Genomic DNA, 15551 nt, shown 5'->3' on the forward strand with positions numbered 1-15551 from the left:
ACTTGATAGCCGCAGTAGTCGTAACACGGAAATCTTGGAATTTGCATCGCACTTTGAACCTCGCATATTGAATGTCAAAGGCCGCTTTCCTGCACCTTCTACAGTGTCTGCCGTCTTGTGAAGAGTTGTGCTTGACAAAACAAGCTCAGATGCTGTGCTTGCCTGCCTCGCGGCTTCCTCAGTCGAGCTTGCCGAGGTGTTTGCCAAGAACTTCGCGAGAGAAACGGCCCTTTTCCAACCTCTTCTGTCATCAACGACATCCAACCCCTACTACGAATTTACGATTGCTTCCGCATGAGCCGCATGTGACACACCAGCAACTGCCAGTGCTGTCACGCTGATCCACCCAGCGGTACACCGTTTGACATCGCGTTTGAACAAACACGTGGTCCTATTGGCTTCACAACATAGCGTGGCATCTTCTGTGGAGACTTCTGGGGATTCGGTGGAGTGCACCCCATGGAGGACTCGCCGCCCGGACCATCAAACTCGCGCTCGACACGAAGATGGCTCGATGGAGTGATATAGTAAGTGGATCGGCAGCTGGAATATAACTCTAGGCACCTAGGGATGCTCTTGCCTTCATCATTTCACTTCGCTCATCCTTCATTCTGTCATATGCGGTTGCTATCATGAGTGCTCACCACGCCAATAGTGAGCGCATCTCCGCTGAAGATGATCCCAGAGACATTAAGAATGCTGCCGACTTTCTCGACGAAGTGGACGAGCACAATGCGGTCAAGCCGAACAGGACCCTCGAGGCACCTCCCTTGGTCAGAGACTTGAGCCCAGCGGATCGAGAAAGACTGGAGAAGACGCTGGTTCGCAAAATCGACTTCAGATTACTACCCGCCGTCATCATCATGTACATCATGAACTATCTCGACAGAGTAAGCACCAGAGTAGCATGATTGTGTTTATCTTTCTGACACCGACAGAACAACATTGCAACAGCCAGGTTGGCCGGCAATCCGGGCCTAGAAGAGGACATCAACATGAACGATTCCCAGTACGAGACTTGCGTGTCCATCTTATTCGTCGGCTACATCTTGATGCAAATCCCGAGCAATCTTTTTCTGAACAAAGTCGGCAAGCCTGCTCTCTTTCTGCCTGGTGTTATGGTGATCTGGGGCATCATTTCGACTGCTACAGCAGCCGCGCGTAGCTTCGGCGGCCTGGTGGCGATCAGATTCTGCCTTGGGTTCATCGAGGCAGCTTACTTTCCTGGTTGTCTGTTTTATCTTTCTTGCTGGTATACCAGGAAGGAACTGGCATTCCGATCAGCTATCTTGTACTCGGGTTCTCTCATATCTGGTGCTTTTGCCGGATTGATCGCAGCCGGTATCACGGACGGCATGGATGGAAAGCTCGGCTTGCCAGCATGGCGATGGTGAGTCGACAGGAGAGCGACTGAAGATATCTGCTAACGTGCTACAGGCTTTTCATCATCGAAGGCGCTATTACAATCGTCATTGCTGCAGTCTGCTTCTTCGTCTTGCCCAACCTCCCCAGAACGACCAAATGGCTAACCGAAGAGGAGCGACAACTGGCCGTCTGGCGATTGCAAGAAGACATTGGTGTCGATGACTGGACCAGCAGCGAAGAACAATCTTTCTGGCAAGGCATGTTCCTCGCTTTCAGAGACACCAAAGTCTGGATCTTGATGGTCATGCTCTTGGGAATCGTCTCCAGCGCCTCCGTCACGAATTTCTTCCCGACAGTAGTGCAGACACTTGGTTACTCCAAGCTGATCACACTGCTGTTGACAGCACCACCTTATGTGCTGGCAGTCTTTGTATGTTTCGCGAACGCGATCCATGCAGACAAGTCCGGGGAGCGATTTCTGCACATTACCATACCGCTCATCATCGGCATGGCCTCATTCATCCTGGCAGCAGCCACGACATCTGTTGCTCCACGTTATGTTGCCATGATGTTGATGGTACCATCTATCTACGCAGGCTACGTGATTGTTCTGGCATGGATATCGAACACGATTCCTCGTCCTCCAGCCAAGCGTGCTGCAGCTCTGGCAGCCATCAACGCGGTGTCTAATGCCTCATCCATCTACGCCTCCTACATGTACTCAGGGGCTCCTCGATTCATCATCGCATTCTCGGTCAACTGTGGCACACTGTTCCTGGCGATTGCGATGGCAGCAGTCCTCAGAATCATGCTCGTACGCCTCAACCACAAGCTTGATCGGGGTGAGACCATCGATGGTGGCATTTCTGGTGCATCTATTGGAGAGGGCGAGGCAATGAGACGAGGCTTCAGGTTCCTGGTATAGATGGTGTGCTCGGAGCAGCTCACGGTTGCTCACATGGAGTACGAGCGTCCATGCCTCCTAAAGGCCAAGCCTAGCAGTAAGCTCACTGCACTTCGACTTGCGGCTTCCTGGGAATCATGCTTCAGATGCCATGTGCATGGGGCAGCTTGCTCAATAGAGATAGTTCCGCGATATCCAGACTAATCGCTAGCTCGCCATTACTTGGTGTCTGACCACGATCACACTCCTACCAGGACTCGTGGAGAGATTCTGCCCTGGCCAATGATCTTCAGCCTGGGTTACAGTCTCAGGTCGACTAGGAATGTACAACGCGGATTACGGCTGGAACTGTCTCTGAAATCAGAGCTTTGTACCACTCCAAGGCGAGGTACCGCGCTTCCAGGACTGCTTGCCACTGCTGCTTTCACAGACCAAGACCGTCGAGTCTGAGGCAACGGTGGTGATCGCGCGCTGTAGCCCCAGTCCTGAGGCTCCAAACTGATCATAGCATTGCATAGGCACTATATCACAGAGCCCACTCATTTCCTCCACTCACACACTTGTCTTGACTTCGAACCAAACTCCGCCACAGCCACGATCCTACCAGGAGGACCATGCTCGAGCAGTATCGGCCAAGACCCGAGCCGCCGGGAACATACGATAGCGAGCTATTCGGGGAGTAACGCACTAGTCACTGCTTTCCGACACAGGTGTCGTTAGTCGACGATGACATGGTGATGTCAGGTCTTGCGTCCAATTGCCTGGCACCCGCATCCTTACTGTCTCGTTCCGACAGCGTATAGACCAATTCGCTGTGACCTTGACTAGCTCTGGAGGGATGCTGATCAATCCGCTCGCCTCAGGCATCGCCTTGTGAGTATAGGTAGAAGAGACGGCGATTTTCTTCATCGGAATCTGGCTGTCTGTGGCGTGTGCCAGAACATGTCCAAGTCTTGGCTACTAAGATTTTCATTCTTCTGCGCGGAAGGCGTTCGCGCGGTAAGACGGTCGTGTCTGGGTACTTACCGCCTCATTAGAGCCATGGTCGACAAGCATGGACACGTGGGAGATCTTGAAGTACCGGCGCTCTCGATGTGTATCTAAAGCTGGTGTACAAAATTCAGACCGGCCCCCAATCGGTTCACAACGATCGTACAGGCACTACTCAATCTGCATGATCATCCTTGTCTGAACTGGTTCGCCGCTTCCTCTTCAGATGCTCTGCGACACCCATCCCAGCAAGACCTGCTTAGCTCCAACCCTAATATGCACTTCACGCTTCCTATCACTGCCGCCTCGCCCGACCATAGCTGCCTATAGAGCACTCTAGACGCTTGGCCCTTGTATGCGAGCTACTATGAAAAGCACAGTCACAGCACATCGTCATGGCTCCGGGCGGAAGTCTGTTCAATATCTGACGATGTGCTTACTGCACTGTCTACGCACCCTGGGCACAAACGACGATGCGAGCAAGAGCGATCTGACGTGCCATGTGACGCTCAGTCTGAGTAGTCGGATTCAACTGTGGAGATACAGGAACAGATGGCCATAGAGATCTTGGCTGACTGCGAGACATCCGCAGAGATGCGATGGTCGAAGATATAAAGAGGGCCGTGGTGCCTTCGCTTTCAGAAGCAGCAGCACAACAGCAACAACTCCCCACTAACAGGCACAACACATCTCAACCCTCGCACCATGAGCATAGCTTGAACAGCTATGTGAAGAATGTTTAGCTTCTGCTCCACGGATCATCTCATGTCGTACAAGTCTGCAATTGCATGCATGATACTATACAATTTACTGCAACATGCTGTTCAAATCTTCGCCAGTCACATCCTCGATCTGCTTCATCCATCGCAGGGTCTCGCGCTCGACAGGTCCGTCATCGTCTTCTTGCAACTCTGAAATCAATGGCAGCCATTCTGGCAGATGGCCAACCCAGTCGACGTTGAGTCTCTCGGTAAGCGCGCGCTCAACCTTAACTGCTGCCAACCTGACCGCAGCTTCTTCATGTCTCATGGATGCCATGATCATGGTGTTGAGAGTCTTATGCTGCTCCGGCGAATTGGCGGCGACCCCAAGTTCGACGATGGCAGGAATGACATACTCCTCTACATTCAAAGATCCTGCTTGCAGCAACAGACACAACAGTGGCTCAACGATCGGATCGAAGTGTGCAGGAGTCTGCCAAAAGCCATCCTGATCATGACTGAGGTTCGCTGTCAGACATTCGATCACCAGTCGCAGCAATCGTCCCTCGAGCTCTTTCTGCGGGCTCAACGAGTTGAGCAACGACACAGAGTTCTCGAGTATGAATGCGTAGTAGCTCGTGACCAGCGACTTCAGCTGGTTGAACAACGTGGAAGCGAAGCTGTAGAGACTCGTGTGGCGGTGGATGGTGCCTTCCCGGTCGTCAGGAATCTGACCGACCCATTCTCCTAGCCGAAGGAAGAATGGTCGGAAGGTAGCATCGTTGAGCTTAAGCACGGTATCCATAGTGACACTGTCGACAAGCTCGAAAAGCCCGTCATAGTGGCTAGGCTCGTCAGCTGTGGGCAGCAGTCTTCGACGCAAGTCAAAGGCATGGAACAGTACGCCGAACAGCAGCTGGGCGTTCTTCAGGATAGTCGACTTGGTATGATGCTTGACAGCACCCTGCAAAGTCTCCAGATACAGACGTGCGGCGGATCCGCCAAGAACGACAATCTGTTCCCACGTGCGCTCGATGGTGCCCAAGCAGTCGTGAGCAGGCAGCTTCCTGGCAGCAAGTGCTGTGAATTCGATGGCTTCGGTCTCGTCATAGTCAGCAGCCACCACAAATAGCCGATCGAGATGAGCTCCAGCCAACAGCCAAGGAACATGGTCCAGGATTCCCATAGCAAAGCTGAAACCGGCACTCATTAAGCCGGTACTGTGTTTGTCCTCGTCACCATCTTCTAAAATCTGTTCCATATACGAGATCGCGCGGTCGAGCGTTCTCGGCAGGACAGGGACAAATTCATCACCAAGGACTTCGACCATGCTTGCCAGGCACAGCAAGGACAGGCGCCGCAGCTTGCTATCATCACTGCCGAGGGCAGCGTCGCCAACGATCTGCTGGGCGACTTGAAGGACGGTGGTACGATCAGTCTTGCCGAACTTGTCAGATATGCGATCGATGCATGCAATGGCCGCAACTCGAACTTCGACTGGCTGACTTGGTATGACGAAAACCGCGCAGTTCGGGAGCACATCGATGAAGATCTGCTGCATAGCAGGATCGCCTCGCCTGGCCGTGACAACACGCTGCTCCAACGACCTGAAGACTTGTTGACGGATATCATCGGTGCCAGATTGCATGAGCTTAGCGCTCGACTCGATGAAGTCCTTGGTAGGCATGAGTCCGAGGACGGCTGTCAACAAGTCTGCAGCATTATCGCGAAGATCGACATTGCTCCTGAGCTGAAGTCCTAGCTGCATGGTCTTCTCCAAGATGGTGGAGTATGCTACGCGAAGGCTTTCCGCTTTGTCATCGCTTGTCTTGAGCTCCTTGGCGAGCCTCTTGCGCAGTGCATCACGCCCGAGAACGTCAGTCAACCCATCGATGAGAACTGACGTGCTCTCCTTCGCCTGCTCCTTGTTCTTCTCGCCATAGCCTAGGATGACATCAGATAGTGCTCGCCTAGCTTTAAGAGTGTCGAACACAAGATCAATGTACTGCTTGACGGCTGTGATCTGAGTGTTGCTCGGGAATGTGTTCATGAGTTCGGACACGAAGCGACGGACTCCCGGATCCTCGGGATGCCTTTCAATCAGCATGGCAGCAATTGTGAACAGTGCTTGGTCGGCGCCGAGGGTATTGACGAGATTACGGAAGAGGTCCGCTCGCCGATGTAAGGGAATGTGCTCATATGCCGCAGTGAAGCTGAGTAGCAAGTCTGCTGCACCACTGATTAAGTCTTTCCCACGCTTCTTGAGAGACGCTGCCAAGGGCGGAATAATTCGAGCGACAGTCTGGTCCGTAACATGCGCGCTGTACTCATCGCCCTGTTTGAGGATGGTAGAGCTCATGAAGGTAAACAATGGCATAACGCTGTGGAGGACCAAATCTGGTGCCCACGAAGCTAGAGCAGACATCAATAGCAAAGCGGCGTGGTGCACCTGCGTGTTTGATGTGTTTCTAACACAATCGACGATCAAGTCTGCGCGGATGACTGAACGGTCAACGTCTCTGTTGGCGTTGGCCTTGAGACCATTGACAACACTAAGCAGATTGTTGACGATCAAGCCTTGCAGGTAAATAAGCTCAGAGTCCAGAAGAGCCTTGTAATGATGAAGCTCGCTGAGCAGATGGAACAAGCCCTTGAGCAGTTGTGGATGTCTCTCTGGCTTGGCTTGTTCGACAAGCTCCAGCACTAAAGTCATGCGGCGCAGCGCGAGGTTGAGTTTGCCTTTGTCAACGCTGCCCAACTTGTGCACATCAGAGGTGCGGCTTGTGCGCTGCTTCTTTGCGGGCGTTGGTTGACTTTGTAGATCGGCAGCGTTGGGCAAGGTCTCGACCAGGTGCACCAGGACATCTGTCGGGAGACCAAGACTGCGAAGGGTATCGACAGCCTCGCTTTGAACATCGTCGGACGCATCGGGGTCATGAGCGAGATCGAGCAGCCAATCCACAAGCTTGGGCTGTGCAGCTTTTCTCAGCAGTTGTCTCAGCCGGGAGAAGGCAAGTTGTGATCTTCGACTGCCAGAGGTCGCCAGTTCCTGCAGGAATTGCACCTCTTCGCCACTGCGGTGGCTTACGCACGCGACAAGAGCTCGAGCGAGGTTGTCTGAATCATCGCCGGATTGCTCAAGACTGACCACACTGCGAACGTACGGTAGCAAAATGTGTGACCTTGCGGTACCTGCATGCTTGCCCACACGGCTTAAGATGGGCAACAGGCGCAGCTTCAGCATGTGCGATGGCGTTGCCACCACGTGAGAGGCCAAGAAGGCATAGGTTGCTGGTCGTAGCGTTGCTTTCAGCTCTTTGCGCTGCGGTGTTGCAGTGCCGGAAGTGCCGTTGAGCTCGGTGGACAAGGACTGCACGATCTTCTCTGCGTCGATCACACAATCCTCAATTATTGGCAGCAGTGCATCTGCTAGTACACGGTGTGCGTCGGCGGTGGGAAGCCATTGTACTTGGCTGCTCTGCTTGCCGTAGATGGTATCTTTACTCCACACAGCAGACTCGTCAGTCTTGCCTTTTTCTTGTGGCCTGAGCTTATACAACGCATGAAGGGCCTTGCTTGCCACTCCTGCAGCCGTGCGTACCGCCTTTGCTGGATCGGCAAGCGCTGCGATCAGGTAAGGTATGAGTGCTTGCACGTCGACGAACGCATTGTCTTTCTTGGCCTGCTGCAAGAGCTCCGCTGTCATCTGCAAAGACTTGACACGAGCTGACACTGGCGCGTGGCTCATCCACACGCCTGCGAAGAAGGTGAACGTGTTGGGCTGTTTTGTGCATGCGCTCCTCTCAAGTGAAGGCTGGGCAAGAAGAGCCGATATGTCCTCCTCTGACGGCAGCGCCTGATGGAAAGCCATGCTGAATTGCTCCAATGCTTGTTGGTGAACAGGGTCGAGGAAGGAAGTCTGTTTGCTTGGCAGCTTGGGCAAAGCGGTAAGATCGAGAGCTGAACGGTCAATAGCAGCCGCTGGCTGTTCATCCAGCAACATTGCATCAGTGTCATCGTCACTGGCCTCTGCACTGTCGCTGGACTGTAGCTGAAGCGCTAGATCAGCATCCAGTCGGGCAGGATTGATGTCGGCTCGCTCAGCGGCCGCTCTGATGAGTCGCGACCCATTCTCGCCCTCTGCAAGGCTGTTCAGCATCTTCAGAAGCTCACTGCGTAACTCCACACCATGTTCGGTGGTAGCGACGGCATCCAGTATGCTTTGTAGCACATCCAGCTTGCCAGCATCTGACACGTTGTGATTGAGCACGGAGGCTGTGAGCAACGATAGCATTCGAGGTTCATGCTCCTGCAGCTTGGCATGCAACGCGCCAATCGCGGCTCCCACGAGGAGCTTCTCTACGCGGTACTTCGCGCCAATCCTTTCGATGATCTCGAGTAGGTCGTCATGTTTCGTGATGGCTTTCACTACCGGTCTAGGTAAGCTCATTGCTTCTCGTTCTTCGGCCAAAACGGCCAAGCAGAGGATTCCGTCCTGCACAGTCTGGTCTGTCCAGCCGTTGGCGACGGCGTCCATCATGGCATTTAGTGCTTTATCGCTCAAAGATGACTTGGTGGCCAAGATGGTCATGATCATGCAAGCTCCGAGGTACAACTCTGGCACACCTCTGATGCTTAGAGCACTTTGTAGTATTGGTAGCACCTTCAGCAAGAGGTCTTCTTCCTTCTGTCTCCGTGCTGTCTCCCGTCCAGATCGTGTCGCATCAATCATGACGTTGACAGACTGCGCTGTAATGCTCGCCCAGAATCCAAGCAGCAGTGCTGATTGATACCTCGCCTTCGCAAGGTTCAAGGTGTACTGGCTGAAGGCGGCAAAGAAAGCAGAATTGATGCTTGCTGCTGCTACGATAGCGTGCCTGGGAGGTGTCTGCAGCGAAGACACGTATGGGTGCAGGAATCTGAAGGTGGGCGGAAGCTGCTCTGGCAAGATGGACAGCAGCGTAGGGAAGATGTGCGAGGCGTGGTATGGCAAGAAGGTCAGGAGCAATGCTTCGGTGTTGTGTTCGTGCACTCGGAACCTCCGCACCAGCCATTCCGCCGCCTTCATCGCAGGCTTCAGCAGCAGTCTGGCCCCAAGCAGACGCAGAAAGCTCTCAATGACGGCGTCCAGCTCTGCGTTCTCTTGCGCTGTCATTGTCGCTCGATCTTCGTTTTTGCTCTGCTCGCTGAACAAACTCGGAGCAAACGGCGCGAACCGCACATCCAGCTGACATAGCGCGTCGAAGCCCTCGAGGCATACTTGGTAGATCGTGTCGAAGTTCTGCGCAGCGGCGTCTCGTGCTTCGAACAGCAGCGATTTGCTGTGGCGGGCTTTCTGCGCCTTGAGGTCGAGCTGGTGGGTGCTTCTGGCGGCGATTGCCGCCAACTGCTGCTGGAGGACGGTGGCCATGTGATGGTACACTTCCGGCCACTGCGCCGCACACCAAAGACGTGAGGACAGCAGCTGACAGTGAAGTGCGAGACGTCGAGATTTGCTTCCAAAAGTTCGACCACGGCATTTCGGCCCACCTTCCCCATTTGCTTGGACGCCATCAACCGCGAACTAGACTTTGATGTCCATCTCACAATTCGCCCCGTCAATATGAGGAAACCCGTACACACCTGCACACCACTACTGATGACATGATCTAGATGGACAGAGCGCGTGTTCCCAAATTCGGCAGCTTCAAGCCCAAGGTCGCCGCGCAGAAGACGAAGACAGATGCCGCAGCTTCGGACGGCGAGGACGCGAGGAAATCACCGTCCCGTGACCCGCGCCGTCGAGAGCATAGAGGTCATCGACATGAGCGCGAGCGTCGTCGGCATCACCACGGTCGCGATCAAGGCAGATCTCATGACGAACGGGGGCCTCGTGAGGAGCGTCGCCACCGGCAGCGCGACAATGCCACGCCTCGCCGCTCAACTCAGCGAGTCGATATAGATGAGTTTGAGGAGTCGCATCTCTTCATCATTGACCGTCGTGGAGACGCAAAGAATGTTGAGTATGGCAGTCTGCATCGCTATGGCATTCCAGCTTACCATCGTACGGGATATGGTAACGTGATAGGTCTGCCACCACAGATCAAGATCAATCGCGAAGCGAGCAGCGATAAGGACGTGATACTGACTGCAGCCGATCGGAAGAGACACACCAGACTTCCAAGATTGCTGACCGGCAAGCATGGAAGGAGTCACGAAGCCAATCTGCGCTATGTTCTGAATGCTGCAGACACGCCTACGCACTTGCACAGTGATTACGTGGACCTTCGTCCTTCTCGCAAGCGCAAGCGTAACAGCGAGTCTCCCGAGGCCGGCGAAGCAGCTGTTGACTACCGCTCCATTGAGGGCAAGGCGAAAGCGCCCACTCAGCCAGCCGACGAGGACCTGGACTTTGCATCCGAGTCTGAGACAGGCAATGGCGACGATGCTCTGGAGCTGCCAGCAAGGCAGCAGAACGCGATGTTGTCGAAAACAGCAAAGGCAAAGCCTGGGGAGCTCGACTCTTGGCTCACTCTGGCGGAGCATCAGGCCAAAATGGTGCAACCCGGTGTGAACGTCACAGCTTTCACGTCTTCTGAAAGGCGGACGTTGGCAGACCTTCGGCTGTCCATCTTACACCAAGCAGCAAGTCACATCAACAAGGGCCACCCAAGCCGCGATCAGTTGCTACTAAGCACAATCGAGGAAGGCTCCATCATCTGGGATGGCACAAAGTTATCGAGCAGATGGAAAGAAGCTTTGGTCGAGTGCCCGTCGAGTGTCTTGCTGTGGACTAGATACCTCGACCATATCCAAGATCAGCATGCTGGCTTTCGTTACGATCAATGCAAAGCCTCATTTGTACAATGTATGGATGTCCTACGCAAGGCATATGCTCGCTGCAAGGGTGACGACCAGACCCGCATCTGGAACCTTCAAGTGCACGTACTGCTTCGGCTCACCACGTTCATTCGTGATGCTGGATACTCGGAGCTTGCCGTAGCAATTTGGCAAGCGCTGCTCGAATACCATCTTTGCACTCCGAATAACATTGTCGCTGCGGCCCTGGACGACAAGCTGGAATCTTTCGAATCGTTCTGGGAGAGCGAAGTACCAAGGATAGGAGAGCCGAACGCTCGCGGCTGGCATCGACATCACGAACACATCGATGACGAAACCCGTCGAGGTATCCCGCTTCATCAGGCACCACTGGATGCGTCGCGGCCATGGGCATCCTTTGCGAGGCAGGAAAAATCAATGCACAGCTTCTGCTTATCGGCTCTACCCGACGACGACGATGCTATCACAGATCCTTTCCGCTGCGTTATGTTTTCCGACATTCGCGACATTCTGGAGTCTTTGAGCGCCGGCTTGGACCCTTCAACGCTGGCCGATGGCTTTCTCGCATTTCTAGAGCTTCCTGCGCTGCCCTGCACAACAGTCGACGCTGACATCGATGTGTGGCGTCTCGATCCGCACAACATGGCACACGGAGCATTTTGGGCGCCGGAGCTGCTGCGACCAGCGGACGACAAGGCTTTCAAACCACCATACTATCGTCAGACCTGCAAAAGCTTGTTTGGGCAAGAACACGGTTCGTTCGCCAACTTTCGGTCTGCATATGGACAGGATGAGGCACACAAGGACGTTGTTAGTTTCGTGGACAGATCACTGGAAGCGCTGGTGGTTGCGAGAAAGGACGATGATGTGCTGGCGGAATACTATCTTGCTTTCAAGCTCTCAGTCCTTCCAGAAGAGGCTGTCAAAGCTGCCAAGAAGCTACTGAAGGAACCATCATCGAGCTCAAGACTCTACAACGCGTATGCTCTCATTGAGGCGCGGCTTGGACACGAGCAGAAAGCTGAGACTGTTTGGTCCACTGCACTGGCCATGCAAAGTAGCCTTGGCGTGAGAGCACAGGACGATGCCGTGTTTCTCTGGCACAGCCGTATGCTCAACGCTGCTGCAACTACAACGTCTGCTCTGCAACACCTATTGAGCATTGACAATGCGAGTCCTGCCGCTACGAAACTCGAAGTCGGCCATGACGAGTCATCAGTACATCGCCTCAAGGCATCTCGCAAGCTACAAGAAGGATTCGACCGCATGATGCTGCAGGGAAAGCAGGTCCATGCCGCTTCATACGCAGACTGTCTGGCGTGGCTTGCATATCTCAGCAGCCACCATGACTTTGAAAGCACCTTCCAGGCTTACGAGAAGTGCAGCTCGCGAATGTCTCGTGATGGCGCCAGGTTGAGCTTGGAATTGCTGCAACAATGCAAAGCTGATCTCATCAAGCGACATATCGAGCTGCAACGACCATACAAGCCTGCCGTACTTCGAGGGGAGATGGAGAACAGCTTATCATTGTTCCCCAGCAACAGCATTTTGATCGAGCTTGCGCAACGGCTAGCTGCACAAGACCGTCTTCGAACCCTATTGCATGATCAGAAAGCCACAGAACCGAACCAAAGGACAATCGTACAATGGGCAGCGAAGATCACGGGAGAGCTTCATCGCACAGCAGACCCATCCTTAGGTTCCACTGCCAACACTGTCCGGGCCACCTTCGCGAGCGCGCTACTCGGCCTTGACAGCAAGGTGACGCATGCTCCAGCGCTCTGGTTCATGTGGCTACGATTCGAGTGCAATCAGGCCGACGGGGATACTAGCAGTGGTGCTGATGCGTTCGCACGTGCAAGGCAGGTCTTTCTGGATGGACTCAGATACCTGCCGTGGCATAAACACTGGGCAATAGCTGGAATGGACTTCTTCTCGGAGCGTGGCATGAGCCAAGGGGAGTTGAGACAGATACATGATACGTTGGTGGATAGAGGCCTCAGACTGCGTGTGGACGTTGAGGAAGTTCTGTGAGAGCGTCTGTGGTAACCCCCCAAAAATGCAGACGCCTGGAAACGAAGTCATGATCGACAATTTTGCCATTCAGACCCTTGCTCTGCGTGCGAGAGCCATTATACATTTCCATTCGATCATCGATCTCCATGATGAGCCTTCCACATAGTTCTTCACGTTCAATGCTTTTGTCTCGAACGCCAAGACCCATATCTTGAGCGAAACCACAAGATAATCTTGCGCCGTGGATAAGGCTACCCCCTTTCCCCCACCACCTTTCACCAAACTCCAGAACTGCATCTTATCAATTCCAAAGCCTTCCATATCGACTAGACCCACTGCAACAATCTCCCTGCACCCAAGTCCCTCTCACTCCCCATCTCCTCCCTCTTCTCTCGCTTTCTCCTCTCCTCTCAATTCCAGACCGCATCCCACACCTCCCTCCAAGTCCATCCTCGCCTACGCTCCATCTCTCGCTCAAGACGTCGCAACCCCTCACGCACTCTCGCTTCATGACGTTCCCTCTCGGTGGTGACGCCTGTACGATCCATGGTCGCGAGAAGCAAGATGATTAATGGCAGGCAGATGTAGAAAATTGCGGTGCAGAGTATTGTCAAGACGTCGTCCATGAGCATGAATGCACTTTTCAAGAAGGCGATGTTGAGCGCTTCGCGGTCTTCGAGATCGATGTGGTTGGGGTTGGGGTTGGCCATGGTCGTGAGTGAGCTTGGTCTGCGAGTATAAAGTTCCAAAAGATTTGGCCCTGTGGTGTGATTGACTTCTTGTAGGCTTTTGGGGATCTCTGTAGAAGTTATTTATGGTCGCTATTGCTTGGGATTCAAACAGGCAAGAGTAGGTGGGAGAATTTTTGATGGTGTCCCAATCCAAGTTGGTCAGCGTGTAGTAAGATCGAGGAGAATGGACAGCGAAGTCCAGATGTTTCAGCGCTTGAACGCAATCTATAGCAGTGACTTCGTGCAAAACCTCCTGTCCCTAAGCGTTGTCATAAGCCATTCTCTTTCTATGCATCCATCATGGTATCATCGCCGCCGTCAGCCATACTCTCCTCCGCCACCACGCCTCTTCCTCTACCTTCGAGCAACTCCCTCCGCACTTCTGGGCCAATCTGCTTGTGTCCTCTGACCAGTAGCAGATCAAGCAAAGCTTCTCGCTGATCTTCTGTGATCTCGTTCTTGTATCGTTGCGCGAAAGCAAGTAAACACTGATGCCATAACACCGGTAGCTTCAGATCCGCAGCGCCCTTCTTCGATAGTCCGGACATGTTCACGTCTTCGCCGTCCGCTTGTTGCATAGCGCGGAAGCGAAGGAAGTGGAATACCAGAGCATCAACAACGCGGAAAGGCAGAGCGTACTTCTTTTCGAGGAGTGTTCGAATGAAGATGTTGCAGGCTCCGGCTGATTCGACATCGTGCATCATCTGCTCTGCTGCGATCTCGCAAAGCCGGTAGAGTGCCGTGGCAGAGTGAAGTACTGGAATCGAGACTCGTTGAAGCACGGATGAGATGATTTGTGCTTCTCGTAGAGTGCATGTTCCGGAACCAACTAATGGGAAGAGCAAGCCTCGGAAGAAAGCTGCTGGCTTGTATAGTGCCTTCTTCATTGCTTTGTAGAGGTGGACATTGAGTTTCTTCGTCTCGCGGATGTCCTCACGTACGCGTGGTAGAAGAACATCCGAGCAGAAAGCTTGTGCTACGGCGGGTCGTGAGGAGGTAAAGATTTTGGTCGCTTCGTAGACTGCGTTCGGCGTCCAGCTGTCCGGCCGTGTGATGGAAATGAGAATGTCCCATTGTGGCAGTGTAGGTAGAATCTTGAACGGCTTGGGAAGCTTTCCGCTCTTGTACCGTGACAGTAATAAGCCCACCTGTGTGTATACCTCGACAACCTTGGCTGGCAGTTCGACTGCATCGTCTGGATCGCCTCCACCCTGTACCTGTATTGGCATGGCATTACCTTCCCCTTGTTGTTGCGCTTCATGCTCCGCGATCTTCTCCAATATCAGATCCGCCAGATTTGTGCCAGGTCCTTGCGCTTCTTCCTCGTCGTTGTTCGGAGCTAGTAGTGTCGCTGGGTCGAATTCTGGATTGAACTTGTTGAACATGTCAAGATCGTTTGGGTCGACCTCAATCTCCTCGACTTCCTCGTCTGATCCCCATGCCTCCTCGTCGTACTCTCCCAGCTCTGCGCCACCATCTTCCTCGTCGCTCACTACGTCTGTCCGAAAGGTGAATGCTGGATTTTGCTGTGGTGGTCGTGACACCTGATTCTCCGCCTCGTCTTCCGCTGCCAAGTCCTGTCCAAGATCCAAGATGCGCCGTGATGACTTGCTGTCGACATAGCTCTGCTGCTCTCCATCCTCATCCGTCGACTTTCTCTTCTTGCCCGCCTTCTGCTTGAGTGGTGCTGTGGGCGAGTACTCCTCGCTGAGTGGGTTGTGTCGCCGCTCCTGGCGCGCAAAAGAATTTGTTCTCGAAGCCTTCGGCATGGTTGTTCCTATGCAGTGGCTTCCTGTGCAATGCTGTGCGAGTTGGAAGGAAGCGATGGAGACGAGAATCCAATTTGATCAGAATTTCTGACCAGGATCATCAAGGCTCGCAGGGTTCCGGCGCGGGGTCCGCTGTGGCTTGAACCTTGTCCTCCGATCGCGGCAGAAGCCATTCTGGAAGGCACGCGTCAAGATCGAGAAAGAACAACTGCCCGTGCTACCTTTCACGTACTGGTCCTGCGATATCAGCAATATC

At 53.7% G+C, this 15551-nt stretch overlaps 5 protein-coding genes across 5 annotated transcripts; 2 read left to right on the plus strand and 3 right to left on the minus strand.

Annotated features, from left to right (window-relative positions):
- Nucleotides 1-632: 632 nt before the first annotated feature.
- On the plus strand, nucleotides 633-2290 carry CLAFUR5_03185 (MFS-type transporter cnsO; the record flags this gene model as incomplete). Its single annotated transcript, XM_047902333.1, has 3 exons — nucleotides 633-890; nucleotides 939-1390; nucleotides 1438-2290. The coding sequence occupies 3 exons, from the start codon at nucleotides 633-635 to the stop codon at nucleotides 2288-2290; spliced, it is 1563 nt and encodes a 520-aa protein (XP_047758598.1).
- A 1776-nt stretch (nucleotides 2291-4066) lies between these two features.
- Nucleotides 4067-9370, minus strand: CLAFUR5_03186 (U3 small nucleolar RNA-associated protein 10; the record flags this gene model as incomplete). The annotated part of the gene is made up of 1 exon (XM_047902334.1): nucleotides 4067-9370. The coding sequence occupies one exon, from the start codon at nucleotides 9368-9370 to the stop codon at nucleotides 4067-4069; it is 5304 nt and encodes a 1767-aa protein (XP_047758595.1).
- A 242-nt stretch (nucleotides 9371-9612) lies between these two features.
- CLAFUR5_03187 (Nuclear exosome regulator NRDE2) lies at nucleotides 9613-12813 on the plus strand (the record flags this gene model as incomplete). The annotated part of the gene is made up of 1 exon (XM_047902335.1): nucleotides 9613-12813. The coding sequence occupies one exon, from the start codon at nucleotides 9613-9615 to the stop codon at nucleotides 12811-12813; it is 3201 nt and encodes a 1066-aa protein (XP_047758596.1).
- A 392-nt stretch (nucleotides 12814-13205) lies between these two features.
- Nucleotides 13206-13505, minus strand: CLAFUR5_03188 (uncharacterized protein; the record flags this gene model as incomplete). The annotated part of the gene is made up of 1 exon (XM_047902336.1): nucleotides 13206-13505. One exon carries the CDS (start codon nucleotides 13503-13505, stop codon nucleotides 13206-13208), a length of 300 nt encoding a protein of 99 aa, XP_047758593.1.
- Nucleotides 13506-13813: 308 nt separating this feature from the next.
- Nucleotides 13814-15295, minus strand: CLAFUR5_03189 (uncharacterized protein; the record flags this gene model as incomplete). The annotated part of the gene is made up of 1 exon (XM_047902337.1): nucleotides 13814-15295. The coding sequence occupies one exon, from the start codon at nucleotides 15293-15295 to the stop codon at nucleotides 13814-13816; it is 1482 nt and encodes a 493-aa protein (XP_047758594.1).
- Nucleotides 15296-15551: the final 256 nt, after the last annotated feature.

The sequence above is a fragment of the Fulvia fulva genome, chromosome 2, assembly GCF_020509005.1.
Source record: "Fulvia fulva chromosome 2, complete sequence".
Lineage (NCBI taxonomy): Eukaryota > Fungi > Ascomycota > Dothideomycetes > Mycosphaerellales > Mycosphaerellaceae > Fulvia > Fulvia fulva.